The 20,907-nt window shown below is 43.0% G+C and overlaps 1 protein-coding gene across 1 annotated transcript in view; it reads left to right on the forward strand.

Moving 5' to 3' along the window:
- The first annotated feature begins 12,158 nt into the window (after positions 1-12,158).
- Positions 12,159-20,907, forward strand: part of LOC133593526 (sodium- and chloride-dependent transporter XTRP3-like) — a 58,541-nt gene continuing 49,792 nt past the window's right edge. The window contains exon 1 of the mRNA XM_061946162.2: positions 12,159-12,291. Coding sequence (XP_061802146.1) covers positions 12,168-12,291 — 124 coding nt within the window. The 5' untranslated portion in view covers positions 12,159-12,167. The remainder of the gene's footprint in view (positions 12,292-20,907) is intronic.

Below are 20,907 nucleotides of genomic sequence, written 5' to 3' on the forward strand. Positions count from 1 at the left end.
ATATTACAGAGATGAAAGAAGGCCGTTTTAGTAACACTCTTAATGTGTGATTCAAACGAGAGAGTTGGGTCGAAGATAATACCCAGATTCTTTACTGATTCGCCTTGTGTAATTGTTTGGTTGTCAAATGTTAAGGTGGTATTATTAAATAAATGTCGGTGTTTAGCAGGACCGATAATCAGCATTTCCGTTTTCTTGGCGTTGAGTTGCAAGAAGTTAGCGGACATCCATTGTTTAATTTCATTAAGACACGCCTCCAGCTGACTACAATCTGGCGTGTTGGTCAGCTTTAGTGTCATGTAGAGTTGGGTGTCATCAGCATAACAATGAAAGCTAACATCGTATTTGCGTATGATGTCGCCTAGCGGCAGCATGTAAATACTAAAGAGTGCAGGGCCAAGAACTGAACCCTGAGGAACTCCGCACGTTACCTTAACATAGTCCGAGGTCACATTATTATGGGAGACGCATTGCATCCTGTCATTAAGATAAGAGTTAAACCACGACAAGGCTAAGTCTGACATACCAATACGTGTTTTGATACGCTCTAATAAAATATTATGATCGACGGTATCGAAAGCAGCGCTAAGATCAAGAAGCAGCAGCATAGATGACGCATCAGAATCCATCGTTAGCAGTAGATCATTAGTCATTTTTGCGAGGGCTGTCTCTGTAGAGTGATTTGCCCTGAAACCGGATTGAAAAGGTTCACAGAGATTGTTAGACACTAAGTGTTCATTTAGCTGCTGTGCAACTATTTTTTCGAGGATTTTCGAAATAAAGGGAAGGTGGGACACCGGTCGGTAGTTTACCATGAGGTCAGGATCAAGGTTAGGTCTTTTGAGCAGAGGATGAATAACCGCTTTCTTGAATGCTAGGGGAACAGTGCCAGAGGAAAGTGATAAGTTTATAATATTTAGCACTGATGGACCTAATAATACAAAAAGCTCCTTGATAAGTTTCCCAGGAAGTGGGTCGAGTAAACATGTTGTTTGTTTTATCCCACTTACACGCTGTAATACTTCCTCTAATGTTATTTCATCAAAAAGAGAGAGACTATTTTGTATTGCAGTACTATATGTGGTTATAGTACTGTATATATATTTACATAAATGATAAATAAATGGGTTGTACTTGTATAGCGCTTTTCTACCTTCAAGGTACTCAAAGCGCTTTGACACTACTTCCACATTTACCCATTCACACACACATTCACACACTGATGGAGGGAGCTGCCATGCAAGGCGCTAACCAGCAGCCATCAGGAGCATGGGTGAAGTGTCTTGCCCAAGGACACAATGGACGTGACTAGGATGGTAGAAGGTGGGGATTGAACCCCAGTAACCAGCAAACCTCCGATTGCTGGCACAGCTACTCTACCAACTTTGCCACGCCGTCCCCATATGTGGTTAAAGTGTATATATATTTATATGTGCTTATAGTGTATATATATGTGTATATATATATATAGTTATTCAAATCAGCTGACATGTATACTGTGTATATGTACATCATTTATCCGTTTTTTTAAACGTAATTTTTTATATACATGTTACAGGTTATATATCTTTTATTATTGAATGTATCAAATATGATGAATATTTCATGGAGCACAATGGAAACAAACCTTTTGGTTTTTTGTGCCATCCATTTGCCTTTTTAAAGCATTACATGGATTACATTCTCTAAGATGTCAATAAACTTCTCAATCAATCAATCAATCAATCAATCAAAGAGGAACGTCAGGAGGCGGCTTGCAGGTGAGAAGAATGATTTATTCTAGAAGCAGACAAAAATGTGCTGCGCGGTGCCCACGGCACGGAACACAAGAAAAGATAGCCAAAAGATGCCAGTCAAAATATGGATTAAAAGGTAACTTTGTTGCATGGGAGCAAACAAAAGCACCAGGCCGAGTGAGGCCAGAGCTCTCTGATTAGTGCCCGGGAACAGGTGAGTGTCCCGAACACTAACCAGAGGCAGGTGAGAGTACTCTGCCGTCATGGCAACTGAAACACACAAACTCAAAGGTGCTGAAAACCCAAGTGAATCGAAAACGCAAAGCAACTATGATCCAAGCACCGGATCCTCACACCAATAGGTTAAGCTTTGTCAGTGTGCCATGTTTTACTCACTTTACTTCACACCAATAGGTTAAGCTTTGTCAGTGTGCCATGTTTTACTCACTTTAGGGCATATATGTTTGATGAAACATGATTATATGCATCACTGTATGTATGTATATGTACTTGTATATGTACAGTATGTGTATATGTATGTTTGTACAGTGAATGTATATGTACAGTATGTGTATATGTATGTTTGTACAGTGAATGTTTATGTACAGTATGTGTATATGTATTAGAGATGCGCGGATAGGCAATTATTTCATCCGCAACCGCATCAGAAAGTCGTCAACCATCCGCCATCCACCCGATGTAACATTTGATCAGAACCGCACCCGCCCGCACCCGCCCGTTGTTATATATCTAATATAGACGATGCAAGGCATTAGTGAGGTTATAAAGCTTTTGCCTGTTAAAGAAAGGAGACTGATCCAATGCAGCACAGACATTCGCGTGCCACGCTGTCACGACCCAGACGCACACCAGTGCGCAATCATATGGGAGCCGCGCTGAGCGCACCTCCAAGCGCGTCTCGCTGCCGGCGACGGCCGGGTATGTGCCCGACGCTCCAGCGCCATCCATTTTCAGGGCTAGTTGATTCGGCAGGTGGGTTGTTACACACTCCTTAGCGGGTTCCGACTTCCATGGCCACCGTCCTGCTGTCTATATCAACCAGGGTGAGCCCCACCCCTTTCGTGAGCGCACTGCGCGCGGAGTGACCCCTGTTACGCGCCCCCGGCAACAGGGGTGGCGGGCAGGTAAGCTGCGCGGGCGGAGCGCGCGGAGTGACCCCTGTCACGAGCCCCCGGCCATGGGGGTGGCGGGCAGGTAAGCTGCTTACCTGCTGCGCGTGACGCCGGCCGCGGCGAAGGCGGACGAGGCGGGGTGTCGGTGCGGTGGCCGCGGTGGTGACCCTGGACGTGCGTCGGGCCCTTCTCGCGGATCGCCTCAGCTACGGCTCCCGGTGGGGCCCTCTCGGGGGAAGGGGCCTCGGTCCCGGACCCCGGCGAGGCGTCCCTTCTCCGCTCCGTAAAAGTGTCCATCTCTTTTTTTTTTCTTCTTCTGTTGTGGCATATGCAGCAGGTGCCTGCTCGTTTTTCGTATGTGGGTAACAACATTTAACTATGTATATATATTTCCGAATTGGTTTAACTGCCACCCGCCTGAATCTATTTAAAATCTAATTTTTTTTTATTTCAACCGCCCGACCCGACCCGACCCGCGGATAAAATCTAATTTTTTTAAATTTCATCCGCCCGATCCGCGGATAATCCGCGGACTCCGCGGTTGTGCCCGCAAACCGCGCATCTCTAATATGTATGTTTGTACAGTGAATGTTTATGTACAGTATGTGTATATGTGTGTTTGCACAGTGAATGTTTATGTACAGTACGTGTATATGTATGTTTGTACAGTGAATGTATATGTACAGTATGTGTATATGTATGTTTGTACAGTGAATGTATATGTACAGTATGTGTATATGTATGTTTGTACAGTGAATGTATATGTACATGTATGTGTATATGTGTGTTTGTACAGTGAATGTATATGTACATGTATGTGTATATGTATGTTTGTACAGTGAATTACTTGTTATATTGTAGTTACCATCAGGCCTGAAGTCTATGGTAACTCCAGCCTGCTTCTCCATTCTCCTGCGTAACAGTGTTGTGACAGACGAGGAAGATGTTGAAGAGAGCTGGAGCCAGCACACAGCCCTGCCTCACTCCAGTTTTTACATGTGTCTTCCCACTCGGGCCATCATCCCAGAATGGAACTGTGCAAGGATGGTGAGAAACTTGGGTGGACACCCAAATGTCTTCAGGACTTGCCACAGTAGGTCACTCTTCACTGCGTCAAATGCCTTTGAACGGTTGACAAAGGCAATGAACAAGTCCTTGTGCTGCTCCCAACATACAGTAGACCCGTCCATCCATTTGACTGTCAGATGGTGTCACGTGCCTTGACAGCCAGGTGGGGGCGCTGTGGTTCCGCGGTCAGCAACAATGCAAGGTGAAGGTGCTCATAAACTGAACATTATTGAAACTTCTGCTATGATATCATGCAATTTCCCATCTGGCAACACTGTGCTCATAAGCAAAAAACATTCATTTCCAAAGGAGACTTGCAGTAGAATAGAATAGAATAGAATAAAAAGTACTTTATTGATCCCTGGGGGAAATTCAGCACCACAGTTCGCTCACAATAGACAAGAATAAGAATAAATAATATAATATATATAATATATTATATATATAATATATAAATAATATAAATATATTCTACATATATTCTACATTTAAGTGCAGTCAAGAAGGAACATATGCATTATACTGTCATGTCTGTGTAATCATGTTTTGTTTTAAGTCATGTTTAGTTTAGTTTCTGGCTTTTCACTCCCTTGTCTTGTTTGCATGATTACCCATTAGTTTCACCTGTTCCACGTTTGGACTCATTGTGCACTCTTGTTTGTCACCATAGCAACCATTAGTTTTCACCTGTCACGTCACGCACCTGTTTCACGTTTTGAGTCACGCACCTGCTTTCACTAATCATGTCCATAGTATTTAAGTTCATTCTTTTCAGTTTGTCGGTCTGACGACCTCACCACATTTATGCTCTGTCCATGCCTGATACTTCTTTCCATGTCCATTCTCCATGCAACTATTTTTGTCCAAGCCAAGTAAGTTTTTGTTCCATGTTTATAGTCTTTTTGGTTTCATAGTTTGTTCTCCGCCATTGTGCGTGTTTTTCGTTTGTACTTTTTTGCTATAGTCTTTTGGTTTCATAGTTTATTCTCCGCCACTGCGCGCGCTTTCATTTATTCCTTTTTTTTTTAAATAATAATAAATAAATCATGTACCTTCATTCCCGTCTCGCCCGAGCCAACTTTCCGTTGCATCCCGGAAAAGCACACACCGTAGACCAAGTCATGACATATACAGTCTGATGGCTGTCGGTATGAAGGACCTCCTGTGTCCTTCCGTCTTGCATTTTGGGAGTCTGAGCCTTCCACTGAACGTGCTCATTCTCCCCGCAAGGTCCGAGTGTAGTGGGTGGGAGGTGTTGTCCATAATGTGAGTGTAGTGGGTGGGAGGTGTTGTCCATAATGTGAGTGTAGTGGGTGGGAGGTGTTGTCCATAATGTGAGTGTAGTGGGTGGGAGGTGTTGTCCATAAGCTGAGTGTAGTGGGTGGGAGGTGTTGTCCATAATGTGAGTGTAGTGGGTGGGAGGTGTTGTCCATAATGTGAGTGTAGTGGGTGGGAGGTGTTGTCCATAATGTGAGTGTAGTGGGTGGGAGGTGTTGTCCATAATGTGAGTGTAGTGGGTGGGAGGTGTTGTCCATAATGGCTAGGAGCCCTGCTAGACTTCTCCTCTCTGACACCACGGCCAGAGAGTCTAGCTCCACTCCCACCACGTTACTGGCCTTCTCTACCAACTTGTCCAGTCTGTTTACGTCCCTCGCTCTCAGCCCGCTGCCCCAGCAGGCCACGGCGTACAAGAAGGTGCCCGCCACCACCGACTTGTAGAACATCTTCAACATCTTTGTACAGACGTTGAAGGATCCTAGCCTCCTGAGGAAGTAGAGTGTCCCTTCTTGTAGAGTGCCTCAGCGTGTTTTGACCCATTCAGCTTGTTGTCCATGTGTACACCGAGATATTTATAATCCTCAACCATGTCCACATCGACCCGCCTGATGGAAACAGGGGTTGCCGGAATACTCCTCCTCCTTCCCAGGTCCACAACCAGCTCCTTGGTCTTCCTCACATTGAGCTGGAGGTGGTTCTTTCCACACCATGTGACAAAGTCCTCCACCAGTGCCCTGTATTCCTCATCATCACCATCCTCAATACACCCCACTATCGTAGAGTCATCAGAAAACTTCTGAAGGGGGCAGGACTCTGAGTGATAATGGAAATCTGTGGTGTAGATGGTGATGAGGAAGGGGGAGAGGACTGTGCCCTGTGGGGCCCCGGTGTTGCTGACCAGCCTGTCAGACACACAGTCCTGCAGTCGCACGTTCTGTGGTCTGTCAGTCAGGTAATCAACAACCCAGGACACCTAGGGGGCCTCCACCTGCATCGTCTCCAACTTCACACCCAGTAGCCCAGGCCGTATGGTATTGAAAGCACTGGAGAAGTCAAAAAACATGACCCTCACACTGCTCGCAGGCTTGTCTAGGTGGGTGTGGGCTCGGTTCAGCAGGTAGATGGCTGCGTCCTCCACTCCCAGTTGGGGCTGGTAGGCGAATTGGAGTGGGTCCAGGTGGGGCTTGACTGTAGGGCGGAGTTGTTCCAGGACCAACCTCTCCATGGTCTTCATGATATGGGAGGTTAGAGCCACCGGCCTGTAGTCCTTCGACGTGCTGGGTCGCGTGCACTTGGGGATGGGGACCACGCTTGAGGTTTTCCACAGTGTGGGGACTTTCTGCAGCCTAAGGCTCATGTTGAAGATGTGCTGGAGCACACCACACAGCTGTGGTGACGCAGGCTTTGAGCACCCTGGGGCTCACACCTTCAGGACCCGCGGCCTTGCCTGTTTGTAGCTTATTTAGCTGTGCATTCACCTGTTCTGCAGACAGACACACTGGGGGGGTCTCAGGTTGTTGGGGGAGGGAGGGGGGGGTTCATCAAGCTGAGGGTGAGGTGTTAAGTGGGGGGAGGTAGTCATTGGAGTTGGGGGGCTGTGAGGAGGGGAGGGGAGGATGTATTGGTAGGGGACTGGCTAGCATGTCTCCGGGGGGGGCGGAGGAGCCTGTAGTTCTCCTTGGCCTCCCTGAGTTTGGTCTTCAGCAGCCCCTGAACTCTTTTCACCTTCTCCCTGTCACCAGCATTGAATGCCCTCTTCTTCTCATTCAGTAGGGCTTTGATGTCCTTGGTCACCCACAGCTTGTTGTTAGGGTAGCAGGTGACCGTCCTTGATGGGACATTTGAGTCAACACAGAAGTTGATATAGTCTGGATTGCACTCTGTGAGCCCATCAATGGGCTCACAGAGTGGGACGGCGTGGCGAAGTTGGGAGAGTGGCCGTGCCAGCAATCGAAGGGTTACTGGTTCAATCCCCACCTTCTACCATCCTAGTCACGTCCGTTGTGTCCTTGAGCAAGACACTTCACCCTTGCTCCTGATGGGTCCTGGTTAGCGCTGTGCATGGCAGCTCCAGCCATCAGTGTGTGAATGTGTGTGTGTGAATGGGTGAATGTGGAAATAGTGTCAAGCGCTTTGAGTTCCTTAGAAAGGTAGAAAAGCGCTATACAAGTACAACCCATTTACCATTTACCATTTAATGTCCTCTCCATGAGGCTCCATGAGCACCTGCCAGTCAGTTACCTCAAAACAGCCCTGTAGTGTCTCTTGGACCCCTTCTGACCACCTTCTCACTGTTTTTTTGGTCACAGGCTGTCTTATGATCAGAGGCACATAACTGGAGTTGAGGTAAACAAGGTTGTGGTCTGACCGGCCCAGCTCTGGTAGTGGTATGGAGCTATACGCATCCTTGATGTTTGCATACAGCAGGTCCAAGATCTTATTTCCTCTGGTGTGGCAGCTGACATACTGAGTGAAGTTGGGTAGTGATTTGTCCATAGTAACATGGTTAAAATCTCCCGAGATGAGGATGAGAGCTTTCGGGTGCTTGGTTTGTAGTCTGGCTATGGAGCTGTGGATGACGTCACTGGCAGCTGCAGCGTTAGCAGAGGGGGGGGGGGGAGTATACTGCCATCACGATAACATGCAGAATCTCCCTGGGAAAATAATATGGTCTGAGTCCTACAGCTAACATCTCTATATTCCGGTCACAGTGGCGCTCTTTTATTGTTATATGACCGGGATGACAATATTTCTTATTAATAAACAAAGCAAGCCCCCCTCCTTCGGTCCCGGTCAGCACGCACTGTTTGAAACCCGTCTATAGAGACGTTACTATCCGGAACATGGTCGTGCAGCCACATCTCAGTAAAACACATTAGGCTACACTCACGATATTCCTTCTGACTAGCGGTGAGCACGTTACCCAAGACGATGGAAGGAAGATATGGTTTATATCTCCTTCTCTCCCTCCTCGCTTCAGCCCTCTTCTGTCTCGAGCGTCTCCCTTTCCCTCGACAGCCACAAACACCCCCATTAGTCCTTTTTAGCTCCTCCGGGATCTGGTTAGATAGCGCCGAGTCCGTTAGCTTGATGCTAATAACTGGTGCCGCTAACAACTGTTCCCTGGTGTAGATGAAAGAGGCTCTCCCCTCTTGTTGCCCGTTTGAGCTCTATAGTAGCGTCCCCACCGTCAGTAGGACCAACAAAACACTTCTAAACTGCATTTTTAGAAGGGCACGACTTGATAAAAAGTAAATGTAGACTAAATGTAAAAGTATAAAAAAAGTACAAAACGAACAAAGAACAAAAACAAAAGACAAGGACGGAAACTGTGCAGCAGCGATTGATTGATTGATTGAGACTTTTATTAGTAGGTTGCACAGTGAAGTACATATTCCGTACAATTGACCACTAAATGGTAACACCCCAATAAGTTTTTACACTTGTTTAAGTCGGGGTCCACTTAAATTGATTCATGATACAGATATATACTATCATCATAATACAGTCATCACACAAGATAATCACATTGAATTATTTACATTATTTACAATCCGGGGTGTGGAGAGGGGCGGGGGGGTTAGGTTTGGTTGTTATCATCAGTCATCAACAATTGAGAACAAAGAAATGGATATTGGAACAGTGTAGGTCTGACTTGGTAGGATACAGAGGTGGGTAGTAACGCGCTACATTTTCTCCGTTACATCTACTTGAGTAACTTTTGGGATAAATTGTACTTCTAAGAGTAGTTTTAATGCAACATACTCTTACTTTTACTTGAGTATATTTATAGAGAAGAAACGCTACTTTTACTCCGCTACTTTTATCTACATTCAGCTCGCTACTCGCTACTAATTTTGATCGATCTGTTAATGCACGCTTTGTTTGTTTTGGTCTGTCAGACAGACCTTCATAGTGCCTGCGTTTTACCAAATGCAGTCACTGGTGACGTTCACTCCGTTCCACCAATCAGATGCAGTCACTGGTGACGTTGGACCAATCAAACAGAGCCAGGGGTCACATGACCTGACTTAAAGAAGTTGAAAAACTTATTCGGGTGTTACCATTTAGTGGTCAATTGTACGGAATATGTACTGTACTGTGCAATCTACTAATAAAAGTTCCAATCAATCAATCAAAACTGTGAAGGAAAAAAGACCATTTTTTATTTCAACCGTACATCCCGTCAAAAGCCTAAAGACTGACTGCACAGTTCCTGTCTTCACAATAAAAGTGCCGCTCCATTGCGCCTGCGCTTTCAAAATAAGAGTCTCCAAAAGCCAGCGCAAACAAGCTAGCAAGCTACGGAGTTTGCCGCCAATGTATTTCTTGTAAAGTGTATAAAAACGAATATGGAAGCTGTACAAATAAGAAGCCAAAAACCAACCACTTTCATGTGGTATTAGACAGAAAGGAGTAACTTTTTTTCTCCTCCATTTGAAAATGTGGATGTTATCAGCACTACTGTCTGATTACAATCAATGCAAGTCATCAGAATCAGGTAATACACCAACTTATATTCTTGTCTTCATGAAAGAAAGGAATCTATATGTGTTAAACATGCATGTATATTCATTAAAACACCTTTAACATGTAAACAAAAGCGGCAAAATAAATAAATAAATATATAAATTATATACTGTATATATCAATGTATATATATATATACATACATATATATATATATATATATATATATATATATATATATATATATATATATATATATATATGTGTGTGTGTGTATATATATATATATATATATATATATATATATATATATATATATATGATATGTGTGTGTATGTTACTCATCAGTTACTCAGTACTTGAGTAGTTTTTTCACAACATACTTTTTACTTTTACTCAAGTAAATATTTGGGTGACTACTCCTTACTTTTACTTGAGTAATAAATCTCTAAAGTAACAGTACTCTTACTTGAGTACAATTTCTGGCTACTCTACCCACCTCTGGTAGGATATAAACAGCAAGTAGTGGGCAGAGAGAGAGAGAGAGAGAGAGCGAGAGAGGGAGAGAGAGAGAGAGAGAGAGAGAGAGAGAGAGAGAGAGAGAGAGAGAGAGAGAGAGAGAGAGAGAGATCAGAAGGCATAATAAAAAGTATCTGCATTTGATTGTTTACATTTGATTATTAACAATCCGGGGAGGGTGTTAGTTTAGGGTTGTAGCTGCCTGGAGGTGAACTTTTATTGCGGTTTTGAAGGAGGATAGAGATGCACTTTCTTTTACACCTGTTGGGAGCGCATTCCACATTGATGTGGCATAGACAGAGAATGAGTTAAAACCTTTGTTAGTTCGGAATCTGGGTTTAACGTGGTTAGTGGAGCTCCCCCTGGTGTTGTGGTTATGGCGGCCGTCTAGATCGACGCATGCGCACTAAAAAAAGTATATTCAATGTTTTTAAAATAGCTATGGAAAATGAAATATCTCCACAAGTCAGTTCATTGACACCCACTGCGCGATAAATAGCACCTGAAAACTTGTTGAATCGACTTCTCTTTTTGGACCAAACTTGGACTTTTCCTGTTGACCAACAGACTTAAGTCCATGACTAGGTCCCAACTTATTACAAGGATGAGGTGGAACGTGGTGATGCACGGATTGTTCTTACAAGACTGCAGCAGGAACTCCGGAGGCAAAAGTGCAGGTAAGACAGTGATTCATCTTATAAATCAAACTAACTAAGCACTTGGAGCTAACAAGGAAAAGTGAAGGTAAGACAGTTATTCATCCTATAAATCAAACTAACTAAGCACTGGGAGCTAACAAGGAAAAGTGCAGGTAAGACAGTTATTCATCCTATAAATCAAACTACCTAAGCACTGGGAGCTAACAAGGAAAAGTGCAGGTAAGACAGTTATTCATCCTATAAATCAAACTACCTAAGCACTGGGAGCTAACAAGGAAAAGTGCAGGTAAGACAGTTATTCATCCTATAAATCAAACTAACTAAGCACTGGGAGCTAACAAGGAAAAGTGCAGGTAAGACAGTTATTCATCCTATAAATCAAACTAACTAAGCACTGGGAGCTAACAAGAAAAAGTGCAGGTAAGACAGTTATTCATCCTATAAATCAAAGAAACAATGCACTGGGAGCTAACAAGAAAACGTGCAGGTAATACAGTTATTCTTCCTATAAATCAAAGAAACTAAACACCGGGAGCTAACAAGAAAGCATAAGGCAAAGCTTAGCTCAGGAAAACAAAGGGTAGATTTGTTGCGTGGAAGCAAACAAAAGCAGCAGACTGAGTGAGGCGAAAAGGCAGGACTAAGTAGCTCTCTGATTAGTGCCCGGGAACAGGTGAACACTAATCAGAGGCAGGTAAACACAATGAAAAACCATGGCAACCAAGGAGACACAAAACAGGGGTGCTGAAACACAACTTAAATCAAAACGTAAATAAACTCTGATGGATCACAACATGAGGTTGCTTTTTGCTTTGTTCCAATGCACTAGGTCCACGGTCCCTTAACTTTTTGTGGTTATTTGTCCATGGTCCCTTAACTTTTTGTGGTTATTTGTCCATGGTCTCTTAACTTTTTGTGATTATTTGTCCATGGTCTCTTAACTTTTTGTGATTATTTGTCCATGGTCCCTTAACTTTTTGTCATCAAGTTGGGATTGGAAACGACATTTGTTTGATCTCCGAGTGTGTGGAAGAGCTTCTTGAAGAAAGTTGTGATCCCTGAGTCATGACACAAGTGTGAGTGTGTGTGTGTGTGTGTGTGTGTGATATCATGATGAGGACAAACACAACATATTACACAATAGAAGCCCCGCCCACTGCCAATGTCCAAGTTCCAATCTTGCAGTAAAAAGCTGCCAGCAGTCAGGAGACACCTTCATCTGCTGCTCTGCTGCTGTGTGAAAGACTGAGTGACATCTGCTGCTCTGCTGCTGTGTGAAAGATCATCGTGTCCTGCCAGCAAAGATGGCCGAAGATGCTCGCCCCAACTGGGACAGTCCTCTGCAGTTCGTGCTGTTCTGCGTCTCCTACGCCGTGGGACTCGGGAATGTCTGGCGCTTCCCCTACCTGTGCCAGATGCACGGCGGAGGTAAGATACAACTTCCTCTACCTGTGCCAGATGCACGGCGGAGGTAAGATACAACTTCCTCTACCTGTGCCAGATGCACGGCGGAGGTAAGATACAACTTCCTCTACCTGTGCCAGATGCACGGCGGAGGTAAGATACAACTTCCTCTACCTGTGCCAGATGCACGGCGGAGGTAAGATACAACTTCCTCTACCTGTGCCAGATGCACGGTGGAGGTAAGATACAACTTCCTCTACCTGTGCCAGATGCACGGTGGAGGTAAGATACAACTTCCTCTACCTGTGCCAGATGCACTGCGGAGGTAAGATACAACTTCCTGGGGACCCATGGGTGATGCTCAGTGGAAGGGTCAGGTGTCGATCTGACAGCAACACTTCATCCATCAGTGAAAGATGTGCTTGGTGATCAGAATAAGAATGGCAAGAAAAGCCATATTTAGGCAACATATGATATTTTGATGAAGAGATGATGAAATGATCCAAGTCGATACTTGAATGTTTCTATTTCTGATTTAAAACATGTTTGATGACACATTTATTGTGCGGGAAATTACAAGAATTGTATCAAATGTGCAGGAAGAATATCAACATGTCCTGAATAGATCAATGATTCAAATGTCTGATGACAATGTAACATAAGTATAACAAAATCAACAATTAAAACATGTATGATTATAACAATATATAAACATACAACAATGTAACATAAATATAACAAAATCAACAATATAACCATGTATGATTATAACAATATATACAAATCCAACAATGTAACATAAATATAACAGTATCATCATGTATGGTTATAACAATATATAAAAATACAATAATGTAACATAAATATAACAATATCAAAAATATTACCTCATGTATGATTACAACTATATATTATACACATGGAAAACTATTTAACAACATAAATATTACATTGTCAATTTATTTATTTATTATTTATGTAATAGTATCATGGATATTTATTTGTTTATTATTTATGTAATATTATCACGGATATGTATTTGTTTATTATTTATGTAATACTATCATGGATATGTATTTGTTTATTATTTATGTAATACTATCATGGATATTTATGTGTCTAATACTTATGTAATACTATCATGGATATTTATTTGTTTATTATTTATGTAATAGTATCATATAGATTTATATGTTTATTATTCATATAATACTAACATGGATATTTATTTGTTTATTATTTGTGTAATAATATCACATATATTTTATGTTTATTATTCATGTAATATGAACATGGATATTTATTTGTTTATTATTTATGTAATAGTGTAATTTGAACTGTCCATACAATGAATCAAGTTTAAATTCCTAATGATTAAAATGTTTTAGTAGATCCATAAGTCAGGTCATAAAAGATGGCGGAAATGAGCGTCACTAGTTTAGAATTGAGTGATTCAGTATCAGACATTTGGCAACCGTATCAGTCAGGTTGCTCGTAAATGTCCAAACTATTCTTATCAAAGTTGAAGTCAGCTCTAAACCTCAATAATGTGTCGTAAACATCACACACACACACACACACACACACACACACACACACACACACACACACACACACACACACACACACACACACACACACACACACACACACACACACACACACACACACACACACACACACACACACACACACACACACACACACACACACACACACGTAAGAGTAGGGATGACATTCAGTAGCTGTAAGTGTGTTTTAATTCCCGACCTTCCAAAGCTGCCAGGAGACCAACTCAGGGGTCAGCGCCCCAAAATGTTGAAAGAGCCATATTGGACCAAAAAAACCAAAACAATGGTGTCTGGAGGCGCATAACATTAACATCCTTATAAAAGTTTTATAATGAAGACAACACATGATGTAAGTGTCTATATTAGTTGTATTAGCCTATTATCAAAATGACTTTAAAAGTCTTATATAAGTGTTATAATGAAGACAGCACATGATGTGTCTATATTAGTTGTATTAGCCTCCTATCAAAATGACTTTAAAAGTGTTATGTTTACCGGGGGAGTGTAGACGGCACAGACCACAAGGGGGCGTAGAAGCTCTATGTTTTGTTATATATATAATGACAATATATATATAATAATAATAAACAATAATATAAGGAAATGGAGTGTGACAAAATCCAAAGGTGTGTTTGGTGTGAGACTATGTGTAGGAATTAATGAGTATGTTACCGGGAGTGTTGGGCGAGAGGCGCAAGATCAGGGGGAGAAGGCGGGCTCGTATGTCCATGAACAGGCAGGGAGTCAGGGCGAATAATGAGGCGTCAGAGGTCCATGTCCAAGCGGGAGGTCGAGATCCAAGAGGCAGTCTGGGAAGCAGGGGGTGACAAGGAATGACGAGACACACAGCACATCAATGCGGGAACGGAGGTTTGCAGTTGGAGCGGAGCGACAAAGGAGGACACGAGACATTCAAATAAGATGAGGAAGAAACACAGAGAGCAAGAGTGCGCATAGAGCATGACATGATCGCTTACGGAACAGGAACAGATGATTACGTTCTGGCCCGGAACGCTGGTCTGCACTGGCTTAAGAAGCCCAGGAAGATCTTCAAGGACAGGTGTGCTGAGTGCTGATAGATTGCAGCCGATGGCTGCCGCAGGAGATCAGCGCCCGTGGGCGTGTCCCGAGGCGCGCTCCGCGGGGCTCATTGATGAATGCGCATTGGCATGCGCCCGGGCCGTGACAAAAAGTCTTATACATATATAAGTGTTATAACGAAGACAACACATGATGTAAGTGTCTATATCACTTATATTAGCCTACTCTCAAAATGACTTTAAAAGTCTTATATAATTGTTATAACGAAGACAAAACATGATGTGTCTATATTAGTTATATTAGCCGACTATCAAAATGACTTTAAAAGTCTTATATAAGTGTTATAATGAAGACAACACATGATGTAAGTGTCTATATTAGTCATATTCATCATCGGCGGTCACTCGAAGCGAGTATGACGGTCCTCCTGGTAGGGGGTCTACTTGTGGGTCTTCAGATGGCTGTGGAGGCCGATCCGTGATCCGCATACTTTGGTGCAGTGTGGGCAGGGGAAGGTGGAGGTGATGTGTTGTCTTGGAGCCTTTTTTGTCTCTCCTTGCGGTGTTGTCGCTTTGTCTCTGCGGCACGGTGGAGTTCCATTTCATGGCGTTGGGCCCCTTCTTGCTCTAGTTCCTTCCAGCAGCGCCTATCCAATGCGATGTGCTCCCAGTTACTCGAGGTGATGTGACATTTCTTTAGGTTTGTCTTGATGTTGTCCTTGAAGCGTTTCTTTTGTCCACCTGGTGCTCGCTGACCTTCCTTCAGCTCGGAATACAGGATCTGTTTGGGGAGACGTGTGTTGGAATGTTAACTTCCTCCAAGACACTGATGTTGGTGCATCTGTCTTCCCAGCTGATCCTCAGGATCTTTCGTAAGGCTCTTTGGTGATGTTGTTCCACGGCTCTGAGGTGCCTGCTGTAGGTGGTCCATGACTCTGCGCCATACAGCAGGGTTGGGAGGACGACGGCTCTCTAGACCAAGAGTTTTGCTTGGTCCTTTAGGTCACGATCCTCAAAGACCCTTTTCCTGAGTCTGGCATATGCTCCACTAGCACAGCTCAGGAAATGGTTAAATTCAGAGTCGATGTCAGCTTTTGAGGAGAGGAGGCTACCAAGGTAGGGGAAGTGGTCGACATTTTAGAGCGTGGTGTTATCCACTTTTATGACAGGGTGGATTGACGGCTGGTTGGGTGGTGGTTGATGGGTCTTCTTGATGTTCAAGGCTAGACCCAGGGCTTGGTAAGCCTTGGCAAAGGCATTCAGGACGCCCTGGAGGTCTTCTGCAGCATGTGCTACGATGGCGTTGTCGTCTGCATATTGAAGTTCCATGATGGTGGTGTTCCTGATTTTCTCTTTTAGCTTTGAAACTGTTCAAGTTAAAGAGCCTGCCATCAGTTCTGTACACAAAACGGACACCCTGTAGCAGCTCGTTGCCAAGAAGATGAAGTATGACAGTAATGAAGATGGTGAACAGGGTGGGTGCAATAATGCATCACTGTTTGACACCTGCTTCCACTGTGAAAGGCTCGGACACAGAACCACTGTTGCTGAGCACTGTGGCTGACATGCCATCATGTAGTAACCTCAGTATCTGATGTACTTATCATGGCAGCCAAGCCTTGATAGTATGCTCCACAGAGCCTGGTGGTCCACTGTGTTAAAGGACTTTGTGAGGTCTATGAAGGCCATGTACAGGGGCTGTCTTTGTTCACGGCATTTTTCCTGCTGTTGGTGCACTGTGAAGATCATTTCTACTATGGCTCTAGATGGGCGGAAGCCACACTGTGATTTGGGGAGTATCTCCTCAGACAGTGGTAGCAGTCGATCTACAAGAATACGAGCAAGGACTTTGCCAGTTGTTGACAGAAGTGAGATGCCCCTGTAGTTTCCACAGTCAGCCTTGTCCCCTTTCTTGAATATGGTCACTATCAGAGCATCCCTAAGCTCTGATGGAAGTTCTTCTTTTTCCCAGACCTTGAGGAGTAGGGCGTGGATGTGGTGCTGGAGATCTGGTCCACCTTCCTTTAAGATATCAGCTGGGATCCCATCTGGACCAGTGGCCTTGTTCTTCTTAAGGCTCCTGATGGCACTTTTGACCTCAGTTATTGTAGGAGGTTCCCCTATGTCTTCTCTGATGGGACTCTGAGGGATGTGATTGGTAATGCCTGGTTCAGCTGTGCTGTCACGGTTGAGAAGTTCTTGGAAATGCTCTTTCCATCCAGCATTGATGGACTCGTTGTCCTTCAGCAACTCCTGCCCATCCTTTGAGCGCAGGGGGTTTAAGCTGCGGTGGCTTGGGCCATAGATGGCCCTAGTGGCATTGAAAACGCCTCTGGTGTCACCTGAGTCTACCAGTCTCTGAATTTCTAGTGCCTTTTCTGTCCACCAGGTATTCTTAAGCTCTCTCACCCGGTTCTGGACGTCTGCCTTGACACTGGAATGGGCCATTCGTTTTGCCTCACATGCCGTATCATTTTGCCAGATATGAAAACTTTCCTTTTTTTGGAGATGAGCTGTTCTATCTCTGTATCGTTCTCATCAAAATCATTCCTGATGTTTCCTGGACATGTACCCAAGGGTGGTTTTACAGGTATCAAGGATACCTGGGGCATATCAAGGGCACCTTTTCTAGCCCCTTCCTTGAATGGGGTGAGCAGAGTGGATCCTAAATAGGGCTGCTCAGTCATGGGTGCATCTGCCAAAGGGCACTTTCTGCCTCGTTCCAAGAGCCCAGCGACTGAATCTTACACCCACCGCCTAGTGGGCCAGCTCATGACTAGAGGCTTCCAGATCTCACAAACCTGCCCCCGTCGACATTTGCTGGTCGCCATAGGACTTTAGACCAGGATGTTAAAGTGGATCTCTTTATGGATGATGCCTGTGCGTGACTTTGTTTAATGTGGGGAGACTGGTGCACAGACAGTCAACACACCATCCTTGACAGATCCAGGTCTGGGTCCAGTGGCATGGAGTCCAATCAATCAATCAATCATCAATCAATCAATCAATCAATGTTTATTTATATAGCCCTAAATCACAAGTGTCTCAAAGGGCTGCACAAGCCACAACGACATCCTCGGTACATAGCCCACATAAGGGCAAGGAAAAACTCATCCCAGTGGGACGTCGATGTGAAAGACTGTGAGAAACCTTGGAGAGGACCGCAAGACCAAGACGACTGGGGACCCTTTTCTGCTGCAGCCTTCATCCGCTATCCCAGTCGTTGTGACGCTCCATAGGGTCAGCAATGATCCTCCACCTGTTCCACCGTTTAGGTCTTTGGTTGTTATTTCCCCATAACTGGTCCCACATGGATGTGGGGGTGCCTTCTTCCACCATCGCAGCCATTGTGGTGGTTCTTACATCTGCCGTCTTCCGCCTGCTCCGCCGTTGAGGTCTTCACCGGATCCCTGGCTAGGGGGCAGTCAGGTACTAGGCCTTTGCTTTGGGCCACCTGGGGTAACAGCAGTAAAGGGGTTAACCTCCTAGTACCCCAAGACTCCAAAGAGGAGCCTCCACTGCCGGATGCACTTTGACGTCATGCCCAGGACACAAAGTTATATTAGCCTACTATCAATATGACTTTAAAAGTCTTATATAAATGTTGTAATGAAGGCAACACATGATGTAAGTGTCTATATTAGTTATATTAGCCTACTATCAAAATTACTTTAAACGTCTTATATAAGTGTTATAATGAAGACAACACATGATGTAAGTGTCTATATTAGTTATATTAGCCTACTATCAAAATAACTATGTGTAGCAGCCTGACACAAATCTTTGTTGACAGAAATGTAGAAATGTAATATTTATTCTACACATTTTTACAACATTGTAAAACTGTGACGACTGGGTGGCATCATGATGCGGCGTTGTTCTCCCAGGAATGCAGACGGGCTTCGGACACAGCGTGCAGGCAGGAAATGATTTATTTGAGAATTAAATCATAAGGGAACAAACAAAAACATGCTCATAGCACTTAAGGCAAAAACAAAGGGACTAGCGTGGGAGCTAGCAAGCAAAGAGCCTAGCATGTAAGCTAGCAAGAATACAAAATAGTCGTCAACTGTTGCATAAAGCAAATTAGGAAGCCAGACCGAGTGAGGCCAGCGCATAGACTAAATAGCCCTCTGATTAGTGCCCGGACAACAGGTGAGCGCCCCGAACACTAACCAGAGGCAGGTGTGTGCAATTTGCCGTCATGGCAACGGAAACAAAAAAAATCAAGCGGTGCTGAAAACACAAGTGACTAAACAACGTAAACAAACTATGATCCGGGCAGCGGATCATAACAACAACATTAGTAAAACTTCTCAGAGCGTGAGATAACTCCTGGAAATGACTGACTTAATGGCCAAAAGTATGTGTGTGTGTCCAAGATAAAGGACATCTCTTCTTCTAATGGATTTATGACAATCATTGCAAGCTGGGTCACGTTTGCTGTGGTCTGGAACAACATGGCAACATTTGCTGTGGTCTGGAACAACATGGCAACATTTGCTGTGGTCTGGAACAACATGGCAACATTTGCTGTGGTCTGGAAAAACATGGCAACATTTGTTGTGGTCTGAAACAACATGGCAATGTTTGTTGTGGTCTGGAACAACATGGCAGACAAACAACTATCAGAAATGCAGCCAATATTACATACAGATAGTGTGTCACGAGACATGCAAATATAAATAGAATAGACAGACGACATAAGTAAAATAAATTAAATGAGCTCAAATATAGCTACAAACAAGGCATAATGATACTAGCCTAAATAGCATGTTGGCATGGATTAGCTTGCAGTCATGCACTGACCTAATATGCCTGATTAGTACTCCAACAAGTCAATCACATCAACAAACCTCACCTTTGTGCATTTAGGCACAGCATAAAATGTTTGGTGGACAAAACGAGACAACGAAGGAGTGGCATAAAACACGTCTTTCTGTGGCAGCGTCAGAGAAAGTTGTACATGTAAACAAACTACGGTGAATTCAAGGACTGCCAAAATTAGTGGGACAAACTTGCGCTGGTCAAATAATGTCATCAGTGTAGTATGTATCAAATAAACATGAAGATGAGGGTGGTTAATTGTCCTTCTACACAAACCATATTCAAACTAAAAATATATTTTATTGCCTCTTATTTTTCCATTTTTGATTCATTCTTGAAAAAGCTCCAAGGAGATTAGAGCGAACGAAACAGTTGGAAGAAAACTGATTCATATAAACTACATAAATATGTGATTCACATAAACTACATACATATGTGATTCATATAATCTACATAAATATGTGATTCATATAAAGTACATAAATATGTGATTCATATAAACGACAGAAATATGTGATTCATATAAACAACATAAATATGTGATTCATATAAACTACGTAAATATGTGATTCATATAAACTACATAAATATGTGATTCATATAAACTACATAAATATGTGATTCATATAAACTACATAAATATGTGATTCACATAAACTACATACATTTGTGATTCATATAATCTACATAAATATGTGATTCATATAAAGTACATAAATATGTGATTCATATAAACGACAGAAATATGTGATTCATATAAACGACATAAATATGTGATTCATATAAACTACATAAATATGTGATTCATATAAACAACATAAATATGTGATTCATATAAACTACGTAAATATGTGATTCATATAAACTACATAAATATGTGATTCATATAAACTACATAAATATGTGATTCATATAAACTACATAAATATGTGATTCATATAAACTACATAAATATGTGATTCATATAAACGACATAAATATGTGATTCATATAAACTACGTAAATATGTGATTCATATAAACTACATAAATATGTGATTCATATAAACTACATAAGCCCTGCACACATATGACTAAATATGTGATTCATATGTGTTTTTATTGTATGGATGTAATGATGTATGAGAATGATTTGAATGATGAACTAAATGTAGTGATACAACATCATGAGTGACATCATCAGATTGTGTTTCTTCCTGCTTT

This window comes from Nerophis lumbriciformis, linkage group LG04, assembly GCF_033978685.3.
Source record: "Nerophis lumbriciformis linkage group LG04, RoL_Nlum_v2.1, whole genome shotgun sequence".
Lineage (NCBI taxonomy): Eukaryota > Metazoa > Chordata > Actinopteri > Syngnathiformes > Syngnathidae > Nerophis > Nerophis lumbriciformis.